We start from the raw sequence: 16,214 nt of genomic DNA, 5'->3' as shown, positions 1-16,214 counted from the left end.
CAACCCGGTACGCAGATGATGCCCGGTTGGGGAACCGGGATGCAGATGATGCCGGGAGTGGGGCAGATGCCATAGATGATGCAACCTGTGCAGCTCGTGACCCTGGGGGGGGGGGGGCAATGTCTATCACCCCACTCTTGATTTTTTGACTGCGTCTTCCCACACATCGACCCCAGCGGAGACGCAATTCACTAGAGATGACACTTTCTCCATAGAGGATTTGTTACCGGGCGTTCGATACGGAGACACTCCCATTCAGACAGAGGGAGTAGGTCAGGGGCGGGGGCGGGTCAGGGCGCACCGAAGAATAAGAAGGGGAAAAGGTGGTAGGCGAGTCGTCGCAGCCGGCTGATGACGACAGTGTACGGAGGAAGTGGACGGATGATGAGAACGTCGCGCTGTTCAAGGCTTGGGTGTCTGTTTGTGACGATCCTCTCGTTTCGAACAATCAGAGGATCGTCAACATGTGGGCTAAAATTGCAGCAGCCTACCAGAGGAATTGCCCGCATGGGAAGGCATACACCGGGGATAAGTGCCGGAAGGGGTGGGAGCGAATCAGGGCTACGGTCTCCCGATTTGCGGGCTTGTACACCAACGCCCTCCGCATGAAGACCAGTGGCCAGACTGACGAGGATTGCAGGAGGATAGTAGAGAAAGCCTTTCCCGTGCGGGAGCTGTATAAGGAATTCACCTACTGGAACTGCTATCTGGCGATGATGGATTCCGAGAAGTTCCGGGCGGGTGTCGATGCTGGCTGACCGAAGAAGCAGCGGTTGAACTATGCCGGTGATTATAGCGGCAGCAGCGGCGGTTTCCACAACCCAGAGGAGAAGAAGTTTCTTCACTCAATGCTCGAGAGTATGCGGGTCGATTTGGGTACTTTCGCGGCACAGTTGGGGGGATCAGGTGCGGGCTCAGATGCCGGGGGTGCAGCCGGTGGCAGCGGGGATGGCGGCAAGGACGGCGACGACGGTGACGAGGAGTAGAGTGGGGCGGTGGCTCGTGTGTGGAAGCCCGAATTTTTTTTTTATTATGTAATTTTTTTTATTTTTAGCTAATGTACTTTTTTTTATTTAAATAAAATTAACGAATTTTTCCCGTATATGTCGTAAATTTAATTTCGTATTTTGTGTTTAATTCTGTAAATTTAGTTATTTTTTTAATAATGCTAATGATGTGGCTAGCCTATTGCTTGTTCAATTGCTTGTCCTGTGACAGGAAGAATTTTAATACCGGATAATGTGGTAGGAGAAAAACAAGCCTAACCTATTTACCATAGGGGATGCTCTAAGTCTATGTTACCCTCCCAGCTATAACAGAATAATCTTGGCTCGTAACAAAATCAATTTCGAACTTTACAACATAAAGTAATTTGAAAGTTTAATCTGGAACAACCAAAACTCCCCATTCAATAAACACAAACCGATTCGTTTTAGATTTAAAATTAAACACGAGATCCCTATCATTGTTTTTCACAATGAAGTAGTACTCATAAACTAGATCATGGAAGAGACAATGCAACCAAGTATTGATATAAAAACATAATTCTGAGGTACACAAGGTACAAAATTAGAAAACAGGGAATCCGACAACAAAAAAAAATATTCTTGTACTCGAGGTTTTAGAGAGAAATCAAATAAATACTCCAACCAAGGGAAGTCGCAAATATCCCAGATCTCTTTCTTTCAGCTGAACAAAACTAATTTGTTGTGGGCGGGCACTGTTCCAACGGGAGGAGTGGGGCCTGGAAAAGTAAAGAGCAATGTAAATTATGGAATGTGAGAGACAATCATATTGGTACACGGTCATGGTAGAAAACTCTTGATTCAAAGGTTTCAAACTATGCAAAACCAGCAAGCATGCTCAAGACAAGCAGAAATGATCATTCACATATGCAGATGAAAACGGATTTACAACATCTGAAGTGGGATCTTATAGAACTTATGCAGATAAAAACAAGTTCATTCAAATAATTATACCACATTAAAGTAGAGAGAACCCTTAGAAACATATAGACCAAAGAAAAAACAGTAACAAATAAATTTATAGTTTAGTTCATCGGTTTAATTGTTGATACAACAGCAGTAATAACACCAAACAAGGAATATGAATGGTGTAATAAAGTGATTTTAGAAAAATTTCTGACTGAGAATTTCATTAGTCATGAAACCATGTCAAAACTTATGTCAAATCTTCCATTTATATTGAATTTATTATTTAATTGTTAGTCTGACATGATACTAGTCCAGACTGTTGCTAAGAAAATATGAAATCAGAGCCAACCCAAACTAGTGATATGCCCTGAGGCAGTCCATCTTACTCTATACCATTCCAGTGCAGTCCCCTCATTTTATACTATCATAGCGCAATCACCTCATGAATATTATCACCTCCTTTAAAACAATCCTACAGCAATCATGACATTTAATACTTTCCTACTGCAATCACCTCAGTTTATACTTATACTTGAAGGGTGCAATACAGAAACTAAACTCACTTTATGGGGATGATTACTTCAAAAAATCTAGCATAGGCCAAAAATTGTCGGACTACCAGCAAGCAAGGGAAATTTAAATTAAAACTTCTAACTACTGAGGAAACAGTAAGAAAAAGTATAACATAGTTACCATTAAGCAGCAGCAACAACTTCCTTAGCAACATCCTTATCATCGGCAGCTCCATCAACAGTGGCACTTGCTTCAGTACCATCTGCATCCTCAGCTGGAGGCTGCACCTGCTCGTCCTCCGGCAATGGCTCCTCTACATAATCATTATCAAAAGCATCCTGGGGCACATCGTAGATCCGCACCTGCGGCTTCGATGGATCCTTAACAAGCACATATTTCCCCTCCTTCAACTTCATACACAAGTCAACAATACTCTTAACAATCCCCCACATGTTTGAAGTATTCAAATTAATCTGCGTAGCAAAATCCTTTGGCTTGTATCCAACAACAGCCAATATCACATGGTTGAAATGATCCCTCGGGTGAACCCTGGAAACATACCCCAACTTCATCATATCGGCACCAGCCAGCAAAGCCTGAGTCGTCCATTTCGCCAACTTATTTGCATTGTTCTTCAACTCAGTTGCCAGAACTGCACCCCTCTGTGTCTCGAGCTTCTGCCTCCAGTCGACACCAGAATATTTAGGATCAAACTCATTCAATGCGTTCAGTGTCACGAACGACCTCTGATTGTTTATATCCACCACGCCCTGCACCTCACATCTCGAGACAAGATACATATCATCGGCCATTTTCCACCGTCTATACCTATAAGCAACCGGAGCCACTTCCTCGCCTTCATTAGCAAAGGGGTTGGGCTCCTCGAAAGTCACCTTGTTTGCATCCCTGATCAAAGCCTGCTGCGAGAAGTTCTGGTTGATATAAGCAGCTTCCACGCTCAAAGAGTGCATGGAATTGATGTCATCCTTGGTATCAGGCAATGGCTCCTGCGACGTCTCGTGCACGGCTAGCAAATCAAGCTGCGATCCATCTCTCTTATCAAGGAATAGCTTGTTTCCAACGCGCTGGACAACAATATCCCACGAGTAAACTGATCTAGCAGCGCACATAAGTGTCGACAAAATTGAATCAGTAGCAAAAACCGTCGCTTTATCCTCATTTGCCAAACGCCTAATCACAGGATCATCAGTGGTTGTGACCTTGAAGAAATTGCGGCTCTTGAATCGCTCCAAGGGACGGGAATTCTTCGGGGTAATCCGATCGTAAGACCTATCGTAGAACTCTAAGCTGCCGCAAATCAACAAATCTTCAGGCTCAGGCACCGAAAAGGAGAGCTTCGAGAAGCTCGAGAAGGGGATTTGATCCAACATATTCCATTCCGGCTGGATATCGACGGAGGACTTGAACACCGATGACTCGCGGCGCTGCGGCTGCGAGCGGTTGGCGTTGTACAGCCGATCGCGGCGCGCGCGCTCCTTCTCGGCATCTCGCTTCTTTGCCTCCTGCTCTTCGTCGCGGCGCTGCGGGAGCTGCGAGCGGGCGTGGTTAGGGTTGAATCGCCACCTAGGGTTGAATTTCGGGCGGTTAGGGTTGTGGTGGTGCGATTTGGCGGATGTGTCGACGAGGCGGAAGGAGGAATCCTCATCGGCGGCGAGGGTGGCGAAGGAGTCGTCGCCGGAGAAATCGAAGGCGGAATCTGCGCCGTGATAGCCGCCCTGCTTGGATCCGGGGCGGCCGGAATTGTTCATGTTCCGGGTCCAATCGGCGATGCGCCCCAATTTCTCGGAGCGTGAGAAGGGGGCGAAAGGAACATTGGAGGGGTGGTTGGGGACAGAGAGTCCGGCGGTGGCGGAGTCCGGCGGACCCCAGCCATCGGGATTGAAAGGCACGGCACCGATTTCGAATCCTACCATTGTTGCTGCTGTGTGAAATTGAGATAGGATTTAGGGTTTTCTGTATAAAAGCCCTGGCATTTGGGCTTTTAATGAGACTTTTGGGCTTATTTATTGGGCTTTGTTTTTTATGGGCCCATAAATGTTAAATTATTTATTTTATGTTTCCAATTTTTTGAAAGGAGATATGATTATGAAGTAAGTTTGCATCCTAATATTAAAATACACAAGTGGAAGATTGTCAATTGTCAATAATTTAAACAGTAGATCATCAAAAGAAGCATATTATAAACCTAGCCAAATCAAAAGCACCTACTTACAATTTTGCATAACCATAGCCAACAAAAGAAATCAAAACTGCAAACATATATAATAAGTAAAAGAAAATGACTCAGAAATGATTGCACAGCTTTCAAATAAGTATCAACTCTAAAAATTCGGAATCAACTAAAATGTAAATTACAATATTCAAAACTAAATGAAGTAGAAGAAAACAACATTTATTGTCACCTTTTTAATTACAACCGGACCCCTACTAAAACTACAAAACCCAGATGACCCAAAACAATCACGAAAACTTAGGTTTGGGCATGGAGGAGGAAGAAGTCTGGTGCACCGGACCGAGTTTGTGAATCCAATGAAGCATCCCTTTTTTATGGTCATGACATGGGTTTTGTACAAGTTTCAGGGTTCCGTCGCGAGCAAGTGAAGACTCAAACTCTTCAAGTACCTTCACAATCTGCCAAAACTCGGGCCTCTTGTCAGGATGTGAAGACCAACATTGTTCAATCAAAGCCTTCATGGCAGGTGGGCAATCTACGGGAATAGAAGGCCTCAAGTTCTGCAAATAAAGAATTAGACAAGCCAACCCTGCTTTAGTATAACATTGTCAACAATTGGATATTCTGAAATTTGAGACTATAACAAGGCCAAATACACAAACAAATTGCATCGTCGACTTGTTTCCTCAATATAGAATGATCAACATACTCACATCTTTGGTGTTCCGGAAATTTTTCTAACCTAAATTGCCAAATCCATCGTCCACCAGCAGTTATAGTTTGATTTTATAGCGGAGAATTTCACCTAATGGCCACTAAATTATCTCAGGGGTGTCTTATAACAAACTAGCAAGCTAGGATTAGACATTCGGCTATAATACATAAGACCATAAAGTCTCTATTTAAAAAACTCCCAAACCTAAAGGGAGGAGAAGATGACGGAAAAAATACAAAACATAGTCTAAAAGTAGTTTCAAATTAGCCAATAAAACAAGTGTTCAAGCTGCGCTAATAAATTCAATATACTAAATCAGAACGATGATGCATCTGCATAGCATTGTGCCAATATATGCTATATCATGTACACCCAAAATATGCACAAGAAGAAACCACGCAGCTAACAAAGAACAACAGTCGTACCTTATTCACCACGGCAAAAGCAGCTTGTATAGGTGTCATATCTTCATAAGGGATTTTACCAGCCACAAACTCCGCAAGAATGAGACCGAAGCTATATACATCGACCTTCCTCCCATAGTGCTTTCGCTTGATCATCTCAGGAGCCATCCAACGATAAGTACCTGGGTCATCCGCCAGAAGATCACGGCAAGCCTCCTCGCAGGCAATACCGAAATCAGCAACTTTGAGGTGGAAATCTTCAGTTAACAGAATATTTTCTGGTTTGAGATCCCTGTGAATAACTCGCTGAGAGTGGATGTATTCTAGTCCTCTTGCAATGTCCAAAGCCATGGAGATTAACTTTGGCAAAGGAAGTGTTTTGTTCTCAAGCTTGTGCAAGTAAGCTCTCAAGGAGCCCTCAGGCAAATACTCTGTTATGACACAATATACAGGTGCATCCCGACATGCCCCTACGAACTACATCCAAAAATAATTTAAAAATCAGGCATGTATTAATCCAAAATCGAAATACAATATTTGAAATTAGGAGGCAAGCTACACACCAATGCATATGAATTTTCTCAAGAAAGTATAAGAACTTAATAATGACAAAAACACACCTTGCTAAGCTCTTTGACCATTAACAGAGAAAATAATAACCAGATAATTAAAGGATTACTCAGACACGAGTACCTTTATTACATTCGGATGGTGAAGACGAGCCAAGAGAGTAACCTCTCTGCTAAACTGGTTCTCCAACCGAGCACGAAGTGCTCCATTTTCGTCATCATCTGGAACTCTGATAATTTTCACTGCAACAGCCTCATCCATATAAATCCCATGGTAAAGCTGACTGTGTGCCCCATGAGCAAATCTCAACCCGAGAAATAACTTGGAGAGATCAACTGTATGCTCGTCTGCAGTTTCCACAGAGGTGACCCTCCCCGCACCATGATCAAAATACTTATTCCAAGTTGATTCCTTATGACTCTTCGTCTTATCATGAAACTTAATAGAGGTGAAGTGCCTAAGGGGACTAGTATCACTTGGTGAATTCGACCCAATAATCTTCGGAGTACGAGTAGCCTCTAGGGAATCTCTAGGAATCAACTTCCCATGAATACCCTTCTCTTGATATTTCCCACGGGGATGCGGGGTCGAGAATCGCCTCTGGTTTGACCGGGCTTCCTCAAAGGTTTTGGAGAGCTTCACCTCTGGGGCAGGGGACACAGCCCGGTGCTTGTTCTTGGCAAGGCTCTGCTGAACTTGGACAACATTCGGGCCTGCTTTCAGCAAATTAGAAGACGATTCGGGTCTTTTCAAACTCCGACCTCGAGTTGGCAGAGGTGTAACAGAAATAGAGGCCAATCTGGAAGTATCCAAACGGTTGTAAACAGTATGAGAGAATTTTGTTCTCCTAATCCAAGAACTACCTTCTTCATCCATTCTTGCAAGCTGAAGCTACTTTTATTTACCGATTCCTACTTCTCAATCAAGATTTTCCTCCAAAATACCGATATCCCAGAAACAACCCCATCAAACTAGGAAAAGAGAGGAATCGAACTCCATCTCCATCAAGCTTCAACAACCATCAAAACTAAATCGATATCGATTCCTACAACAGATCTTACACTTCTAAAAATCAAGCACACACAATACACTTAGCAAAACAATCCCTGTATCAATCTTAAATCCATCAAAAACTACCCAAATTGTGTCATACCTCGTCAAAACCTGGCTACAAAACAGCAGAATCAAAACCCTTTCAGCTTCAAAGTCAAACTCCACCTTCCTTCAAAGCCTGGTAATGACCCGCAGAGCAAATGAAAAATAAAATAAAATTCAACACGCTAACACGGCGAGAGTCAATTAAATATAGCATAACACCAAAAGTGTACTCAAATGGCTTGAAATTAAAGAAACTCCAATCATCATTATCATTATAAATTATAATACCGCAGTACCCACCAAACAATATTAATTATTGGCGCAATAAAAATACATACGCCCCCAAAAAAATCAATAAAAGAGATTAAGTACATAAAGATAGGATCTTGACTAACCAAAAGGGTATATCTCTCAAAAAAAATATGCTTAGTCTTCAAATTCAAGAAAAACTCGAAAGGATGCTTGGGTTGAAAAACCCCATAGCCAAATAAAAGAAGATAATTTTCCCAACGTCGAGGTCCATATAGAATAATCACAAATTCAATATCAACGCCACATGAATCAGAGTCTCCTCCTTTTTCACATATTTTTGTTATTTATAATATACGTGTTTTATACGGAGAGAGATGAGTGATTCCTTGGTGGACCCGATTAAAGTGGAGCGTGATGGTTTTGGTGTGAGGTAGGGTAGGGTCCACTCTTTGAAAAGTCAATAGTGGAAAGAGAGAGAGAAAAGAGGAGGAGGAATACAAAAGTCGCTATTTCAGAGATTTACATCGGAGGTAAAGAGAGAGAGGCATGAAATTGGATCTAAAATTATAAAATCTACCTAAAAAGCAAAAGCTGGGATTTACTTTTATCCTTTCTCTTCGTAACGAATTGAAAACGACGATTCCCCAAATATCCAATCCCCAATTTTCTCAGCCCTAACTTCAATCAATAACAAATTTACCTGGCAGAATCGCTCGACGCCGGTGGCGGCGCTCCGGCGCCGCAGTAATGGGAGGCGGGAGGCTGCGTGGGGAAATTTGGATTGGTTAATCAAATTCTAGGGTTTGAATTGATATTGAAATTTTTGCATAAAAAGGTAAACAATGCATTAATTTTTGAGAGGAAGAAGCTTGGCTCAACTGAATATTTCGGAAAAGTTGGGAGTTTTGATTCATAAAATTTCTTTGCGGAAATTGTGTAGTACTAACCTAACAAACTTATATCTATCTGCTCAATTTAATCTGTTAACCATAAAAGCAATTTTTATCGTTTTATATTACTATTGATTTTGAGATTATCTTAATTTTCCGAGCCATTTATGGATTTATTTATCGGTATCTTTTTATTGATGTCCACGTTTCTACAAGATATATATGCAGAGTATGTAATATGTATCAACCTTTTTTTTTTATAGATTTTTACACACTCACAACAGAGAATACGCGCTTTGGATAAAGATCTTTCGACGTTGGATTAATATTTTGTTCATTATACCCATTCTTGTACAAACGGAAAATATTTCATGTTTAGCTCATATATTAAGCAAGTACTAAAAATTTTAACCATGTATATTTTCCTATTAAAAGTACTTGCATTTGCATAATATATGAGCTATTAATTCCCTAACACGTGTTGCAAAGTTTAATTTATGGCTATTTATATACTCCCTCTGTCCTATTAAAAATGAAACATTTCCTATAAAGGGAAACTATCTCTAATTTACTTTCTCTTTATTAACTCACAAAATTACAATACTTTTTCATCACTCTTACTTCTTTACTCTCTCTTCATTAAATCAGAAAACAACACTACATTAAAATCTCATGTCAATTCCCAAATGTTTCATATTTAGTAGAACGGAGAGAGTATTTTTTTTTATAAAAAAAAATAAAGTGGATAGAGCCTTATTATATAAACAAACTAATGGACATAAGAAACACTTAATTTATCATGCATTAATCAAATATTAAAACCCAAACGAGGGGATTCTAAACATGAACACATTCATGAAACTGTATGCATAATGTGGCAGAAAGTCAGTAGCAAAATTCCATTCCTTGTGTACGTTATTGAGCACCACTAAGAGCATCCACAATAGCAACACCCTAGCCACAACCTAGCAATAGTTCTGCCAAAAACTACTCATGCCACATCACCATGCCCTTCTCAACATCCTAGCCAATGCCCTAGTCCTCCCGAGGAAAAAAAACACTAACAACAAGAAGTAATGAAACGAATTGGAGAAAAGAAAATATAAAAAAATGAAATGGGAATAGGGTATTTCATATAAAAAGATTAAAAAAAAATCGGCTAGTCGATCGCTCGTCCGCAATAGTGGACTAGCGATCGGCTAGCCGACCTCGTCCACGCCCAACATCTCGGGCATTTCCCTTTCGTCCTTTGTGTTAGCCGGTCACAATAGTGGACTAGCCGAGCGCCCTAGAGGCATGCGGCGGCTAGGGCACTAGCTAGTTCACTGTTGTGGATGCCCTAAGTCAAACTTATGTAACAAACTCTGCATTCTCCGTACTATAGATTTTCAATTGATGGTCACTTCAAAGTTCCCTACAATCATGGACGCACCAATGAAACATCACTTTCTACCTCAAAATTTTGAATACCCATACTTTTTGCCAATTTTAACCACGAAACAAGCACCAAATCTCGTCAGTCAAAATGGAACTCAATCCAATATTAGGTCTAGTGTTTGAAACTTGAAATGCTATTGTATAAATCAATTTTGCTACTTGTTAGACACAAAAATAGAGTACTCTATGTTGGGGTTTGTATACTAAAAGATGCTTCGAGCGTACATGCCTTTGTACAGTCAGCTTGTGCATGTATACGAGAAACGCCACGTCCACTTGTTTACCTAATTATGAGAATAAATAATATAATATAATGGTTTATTATTGAAATATGATAAACAAGTCTAAGGCTTTTTACTAAGAAGGTCAAGTAGGGAAATTCGATGAATCTCCTCATGAGTTTTCCAGTAGGGGACTTGGCCAGATCTAGTAAGAAGAAAAACGTATTCACAACCTAGATAGGCTTTGGCTACCTATTGGTACGGTTGCGGTGTTTGTGATAATTCTCTCTTACCTAAGAAGAGATTAGTAACACCGGTGTGGTAAAGCACTGAAAGGATCTAATCCGAAATGTATTCTTTATTGCTATCTACTGAAAGAATATATTTCAGAAAGTTTAGTATTTTCTAGTCTATGATATTAATATCAATATTGTTTATTCAATCAAACGCCACTTTGACTTATCAATATGTGAGAGTTTGTACATAACTCAAGTTCATGATATCTTGGGTGGTAGTAATTGAATAACATGAAGGTATTGGAATATTATTTCATAGAATTCGCGTGCCCAGTGTGGTATGATTAAATCCCTACAAGGGTAATCCCCAATGAGTTGTTTGAAAGAGGAATTTATTATTCAGAAATCTGCGCAGTTGGAATTTATTCCACGAATAATAAATAAAGTTTCAAACTAGAAAAACTCTTTGGAGAATTAATTTAATTCTGGTCACATAGCAGACAAAAGAATTAAATTGACGGATCAAGATAATCTTAAACGCGGGAAATATTATAAAATAAAATGGACCCAAGTTATTTGTAATTTGGTGATTTAAGTGGGAGTGCAATATTATTCTTTAGTGGAATAAAATAATATTCCATTGATAATATATTAAATCATAGGTCATTTGATTTAATTAGTAATTTATCTAATGGGTGAGCCCAACACTTAAGTCATTCCATGGATCCCCAACCTAGCCCAACAAGTCCATTATAAATAGTGATGAGATGTGGAAACCCTAGCACACCATAATTCACAACACTCCTCCCTAAACCCTAGAAGCCGTCGCCGGCTCTCTCTCTCTCTCCTTGCCTCGGTTTTCATGCCTTGGCACGTGGGAGAATTAGGGTTTTGTTTTGTTCTTGTTCTATCCTAATTCATAGGATTAGATCAAGACAATGTTGAGTTTGTGATTGGGTTTCCCTAGATCTCTTCAAGACTATTATTGATTATCTAAGATCCGCCCACACGGATGGAGAATCAAGGACTAGTGAATAGGTTGGAAGATTCACAGTCGATAAACCAAGGATCTCCGGGTGGTGCAGCTAGCAACTTCGATCCTATGATGGATCAAAATGAGGTAACAATCGAATCTACATCAAATTGCATGATTATGTGTTTATTTGATGTTATATCTATAGATCTATGTTAATTGCATGAAATTGGAGTCGAATGCATAATCACCTAAATAGATCCGTTCTAGGACCTGTTTGGTTTCCGTGTCTTCCGCTGCGGTAGTCCCAACAACTGGTATCAGAGCCATTTTTTAGGCTCTGATTATGTATTTGATTAATTGAATTTTTCGAAAATTGTAGTGTTAAAACTTGGGATTTTCGAAAATAATGCAATGTGTGTTGGATCTATGTTTTTCTTGATTTAATTTTGGATCTATGATATGATGTTCTAGATCGATGAAAGAATATTATGAATCTTGAATTTTATTCAAGTTTTTCACAAAAATATTCTAGATCTATGATGAACATCATTAGATCTATATATTCTAAGTAATATGTACTAGATTATATGTTTGTTGATTACATATATGTATGTGTTTAAGTGAATATATGTTTTTGAAACAAGAAATAAAGTGGTCCATGATTGAATACTTGGATCGATGAAAGAATATTATGAATATTGGATTTTATTCAAGTTTTTCACAAGAATATTATAGATCTAAACAAGTATTCATTAGATCTATAGTTTTATGTTCTTAATATGCTAGAATGATTTAAATTGCTTAAATGCTAGATGTTTAAATATGCATATGTGATGAACATAAAAGAATTGTTACAAATTGAGAAACGAATAATTAAGATTTAAGATCGCGGTCAAGCGAAGCGACCGCGATAAATCAAGATTAATTAAATCGGAAAAAGAAAAAGGAACGCAAGGGATTAAACCCTAGATGTGTTCTAGAACCGGGTTGCCTTCATCGGGGATCGCCGATCCAGATCCGGTGAGAAGGGGCAACGACGGTCTGCCTCGTCGACGGTCAGCGGCTGTAAAGCTGTTGAAAGCAGCGTCTTCACCAGGTCAGCGGCCGAGAGGTCGTCTTCAGGCGACCATGGCGGCGGCGGGCAGCAGCAGCGGCGCCGACGAAGGCCGCAGCCATGGATCCTTGTTGATCCAGCCATGGCAGCGACGTCTTCAGGAAGTCAGCGGCAGAGACGTCGTCTCCGGGCAGTCACGGCTGCTCCAGTGGGAGCGGCAGCAACGGACGGCGGCGGTCAGCAGCAGCAGCGCCGCTGCAATGGGAGCAGCGGCGGCAGTCGCGAGAGGCGGCGGAAGTCGGGCGCGGCAGCAGCAGCTGCTGCGAGGCCCGTGGCGACCCAAACCCTAATTAGGGTTTTGGGTTGCATCGTCGCGTCGTCTCGTTTTTCGTTTTCGTGTTTTTGTTTCTTAAGGCACAAGTTATTTATAATTGTGGTTTAAAATCCTAAACCTAGAATAATTAAAATATCTTGTGGAAATTAGAATGATTTTGCAATTAAGTCAAGATTCTAATTTAAAAGAGAATAATTGTCTTCTTTAAAAATTTGCCAATTGGAATAATTAGGTCAAATAAATTGATTTAATTTGTTAATTAGTTGATTTTGATGGATTCTTTCCATCTAGATAATATCATGATAATTAACATAAGGGAATTCAATTTTGATTGATCTATTTTTTTGGCTTTTCCTTAATTGGATGGAATTTTAAAGAATATTCTCTTAATATGCTTTCATGTTTTAATTTTAAGGTTTAATTGAAAATTGTCTATATTTTATTTGGTGTGTTATGGAATTATTTCCTAGATATATACCTAAGGAAAAGACATGAGTTTTTCAATTGTTTTAAACCTTCAAAATTTTCGAAAATTACATGTATAATAATTGGATGGATTTTAATTGGAATCCTATTCCTAGTTTGAATTTTGTCTTTAATATGATGTAGGTGAATTTTATTTCATCTAGACAACATCGGATTAATTAAAGAAGTGAAAAATTCATTTGGCATTAACCTGCTACTTAAATCCTAATTTATTAAAGTGTTAAATGATTAGTTGGATTTTAATTGGAATTCAATTCCTAGTTTAATTTGAATTTTATCTTTAATTTTGATGAAGGTGAATTTGTTTCATCTAGATAAAATCAAATGTGATTTAAAGGTATGAAAATTCATAGAGCATTAATTTTGCTATTAAAATCCTTAATTATTTATTAAGTTGAATTTTGTCTTTAATTTTGATGAAGGTGAATTTTATTTCATCTAGAAAACATCATTTTGAATTAAAGATGTAATAAGATTCTTCGTGTCATGTGATTTTATGAAAGCTAAGAGAATTTTAATTCTCAAATTTAATTGGTGTGTTTTAAATGGATTTAGTCTTAATTGGATAAATGCGGATTTATATATCCAAGTGGGCATTTTAAATTGAGACTTAGTTAATCTTTTATGATATACACCTAGACATTAATTTTAGGATAAGGATGGATTAATTCTATCTAAGTAAATCCTAATAGTATTAAAAGGTGATTATAATAATCAAGATACGTTATTTTAACTAATAATGTATGATTGTTTAAGATTGGACTTAAGTCTAGATAATCTTGTTTATGTGAAGATAGAATTTTAATTCTATCTGTTTATTTTAGATGCTTAAATTAAATGATCAAGTTTCGTCATTATGTTTATGTGAACCTTTTGTAAATGTGTTTACATGTTTTATTGATGAAAGATGGGTATTTAATTTGAGTTATGATTTTATTTGTTAAAATCTAGTTTAACTCGTGCATCGCCTATGTACTTATTGCCTTGCATGCATAGCTAGTACATGTTTAATTATTCTTTGAATGTGGATACCTGCCTTATCTGCTTAAGTGATAATTAAACTATTAAAACCACCAACAAGAAAATATGAAGCGATAATTACAACACGTTTGTATATGGCCTCCATAAAATTGGTCTTAGTGCGAAGTAGTGACCGGCCTATCTTTACGGGAGCAACATTACCAGTTCGTAAGTTTGGACTTCTCTAGATAAAGGTTATTAAAATCGTAAAATTAGTTTTTCAGTAATATCGCGACTGGTCTTTACCGGAGCAATATTACTGCGAAATTATAAGGATTGTATTTTAATAATGCTTAGAGGGAGCTATAGGAGGAGGTGCTTGTCCGGTTCGACCTTTCTTTAGAGGAGTTCACGCACAAGTAAAGAATCCTTAGTGCTTAATTTTATGGTTATACGCTTTAGCATTGTTAGTCAGCCATGCCATTCTTATGGTCTCTGGACTATCTGTCGACATTGTGGCCAGTAAAAATAATGGATTGCTTGCATGAATAAGACTCGGCTTCCTAGTAGAAGAACGTTTGTGCTTGATTTTTGTGGATGTAAAATTGATGAATTGTTTTGTGGTTATTTGCAATTCCTTGAAATTTTACATGTTTATATTATTGGTATTTATTTTCAGCTTGAACGAAAGATGATTGATACTTGGGATATTTACTATGCCATACTTAGTTCGAGGAAGCATGACTCTGAATTGTTTAAGGAATGGAAAAGTAAGCTTGATGTTGATCGTTTGATCAATGACTTGAGGTTGATTCTCAGCAAGAATCGTCCGCCCACATACCATCTACAAGGAGAGGACAAGGAGTTTCGTGATCAGTGGCATACCGCGGAATGTCATCTCAAGGGCTTCGTTTTAGCCGGTGTTGGCAATGCCCTTGAGAGGTTTGACAAACCCAAAAGGCCGTTGGTCAACAAGCCTAAGTGGTTTGAAGAAAAGTCCTCTAAGGTAAGAACTGGTCGCGCTGTGGAGCATTTAAGGAGAGAGGTATTGGAAGAGGGCCATGATGTGGGCAAATACGTCCTAGTCATGCATGGCTATTTCCATGAACTTCACTTGTCGGGGGGGAAAGTTGACCCAGAAACCCAACAGATAATGATCCTTGATGGGCTTCCAGATAGCTTTAATGAAGTCAGAAATGAAATTTTGTTTAGCGACAAAAGGTTTTCGTTTTTGGAGCTTTATAACAAGCTTGTGATTGCTCAAACAAAGATGAAAAGAAGGGGTGGACTTTCGAGATGATCATGTTCAAGTCAGAAGAGTTTATTTTTGCTTTATTTACATTGTTGAATTTTAAGAGTTTTTGATATTGTTTGGTTTTGATATCATATGGATTATTGATGTGGAATTTTATTCCTAGACTATCAATTGTGTTTTTGGATTATCGATGTCATTTTATAATGCTTGCATTATTAGATAAATGAATTTTTGATTATCCAATTATTTATGACATCAAATGTAACATGGTTAATATCAAAATGTTTACTTGTGATTAAATTTGTTGATTCAATTATTATGAAGTTTTCTTCTAGAAATATTGATTATTAAGTTTCTTTAATCCTTAAGTCTTTTGAACCATTATTTTGTTGATGAGTCAATAGAACATTAATGTTCGACATGGATTCAATACAAAATAAAATTATCTAATGATCGTGTTTGTTCAAATAAAGGTGTAAGAAAAATAATCACAGTAATTGATTACAAGACAAGTAAATTAAATTCAACTAGAAACAAGATAAGTATTTATTATAAATACTAGAAATTCTTGTGTAGTAAATATAGTGTGCACATTAAATTTGTTTTAATGTTCCAAGCCAAGAGTTGACTATTTGATTAGTTATTGTTTTATTTATTTTTGTGAAAGTGATAATTAAAATAGTGG

The 16,214-nt window shown here is 38.5% G+C and overlaps 2 protein-coding genes and 1 pseudogene across 8 annotated transcripts; 1 reads left to right on the top strand and 2 right to left on the bottom strand.

Annotated features, from left to right (window-relative positions):
• Window positions 1–1,506: 1,506 nt before the first annotated feature.
• LOC125194188 (eukaryotic translation initiation factor 3 subunit D pseudogene) lies at window positions 1,507–4,407 on the bottom strand (annotated as a pseudogene). The gene is made up of 2 exons (XR_016128853.1): window positions 2,628–4,407; window positions 1,507–1,744 (listed from the first exon to the last, which is right to left on the bottom strand). The product of XR_016128853.1 is annotated as a eukaryotic translation initiation factor 3 subunit D pseudogene (transcript).
• A 363-nt stretch (window positions 4,408–4,770) lies between these two features.
• LOC125194207 (Protein kinase superfamily protein) lies at window positions 4,771–8,625 on the bottom strand. 6 transcript variants are annotated; one of them, XM_048092296.2, is made up of 5 exons: window positions 8,560–8,625; window positions 8,381–8,442; window positions 6,454–7,561; window positions 5,782–6,237; window positions 4,771–5,201 (listed from the first exon to the last, which is right to left on the bottom strand). In XM_048092296.2, exons 3-5 carry the CDS (start codon window positions 7,204–7,206, stop codon window positions 4,929–4,931), a joined length of 1,482 nt encoding a protein of 493 aa, XP_047948253.1. In that variant the 5' UTR covers window positions 7,207–7,561; window positions 8,381–8,442; window positions 8,560–8,625; the 3' UTR covers window positions 4,771–4,928. The 6 variants fall into 6 exon arrangements, with proteins under 6 accessions (XP_047948253.1, XP_047948256.1, XP_047948255.1 ...); XM_048092299.2 differs by having other exon boundaries at window positions 6,454–7,395; window positions 7,484–7,561; window positions 8,381–8,611; XM_048092298.2 differs by having other exon boundaries at window positions 6,454–7,375; window positions 7,484–7,561; window positions 8,381–8,611.
• Window positions 8,626–11,504: 2,879 nt separating this feature from the next.
• Window positions 11,505–16,008, top strand: LOC125194903 (uncharacterized). Its single transcript, XM_089056776.1, has 3 exons — window positions 11,505–11,584; window positions 14,954–15,463; window positions 16,003–16,008. Exons 1-3 carry the CDS (start codon window positions 11,567–11,569, stop codon window positions 16,006–16,008), a joined length of 534 nt encoding a protein of 177 aa, XP_088912902.1. The 5' UTR covers window positions 11,505–11,566.
• Window positions 16,009–16,214: the final 206 nt, after the last annotated feature.

The sequence above is a fragment of the Salvia hispanica genome, chromosome 4, assembly GCF_029641045.1.
Source record: "Salvia hispanica isolate PSC_SH4W2 chromosome 4, Shi_PSC_v1, whole genome shotgun sequence".
Lineage (NCBI taxonomy): Eukaryota > Viridiplantae > Streptophyta > Magnoliopsida > Lamiales > Lamiaceae > Salvia > Salvia hispanica.
Note: the sequence above shows the minus strand (reverse complement) of the source record. Positions and strands in the feature narration are given on the sequence as shown.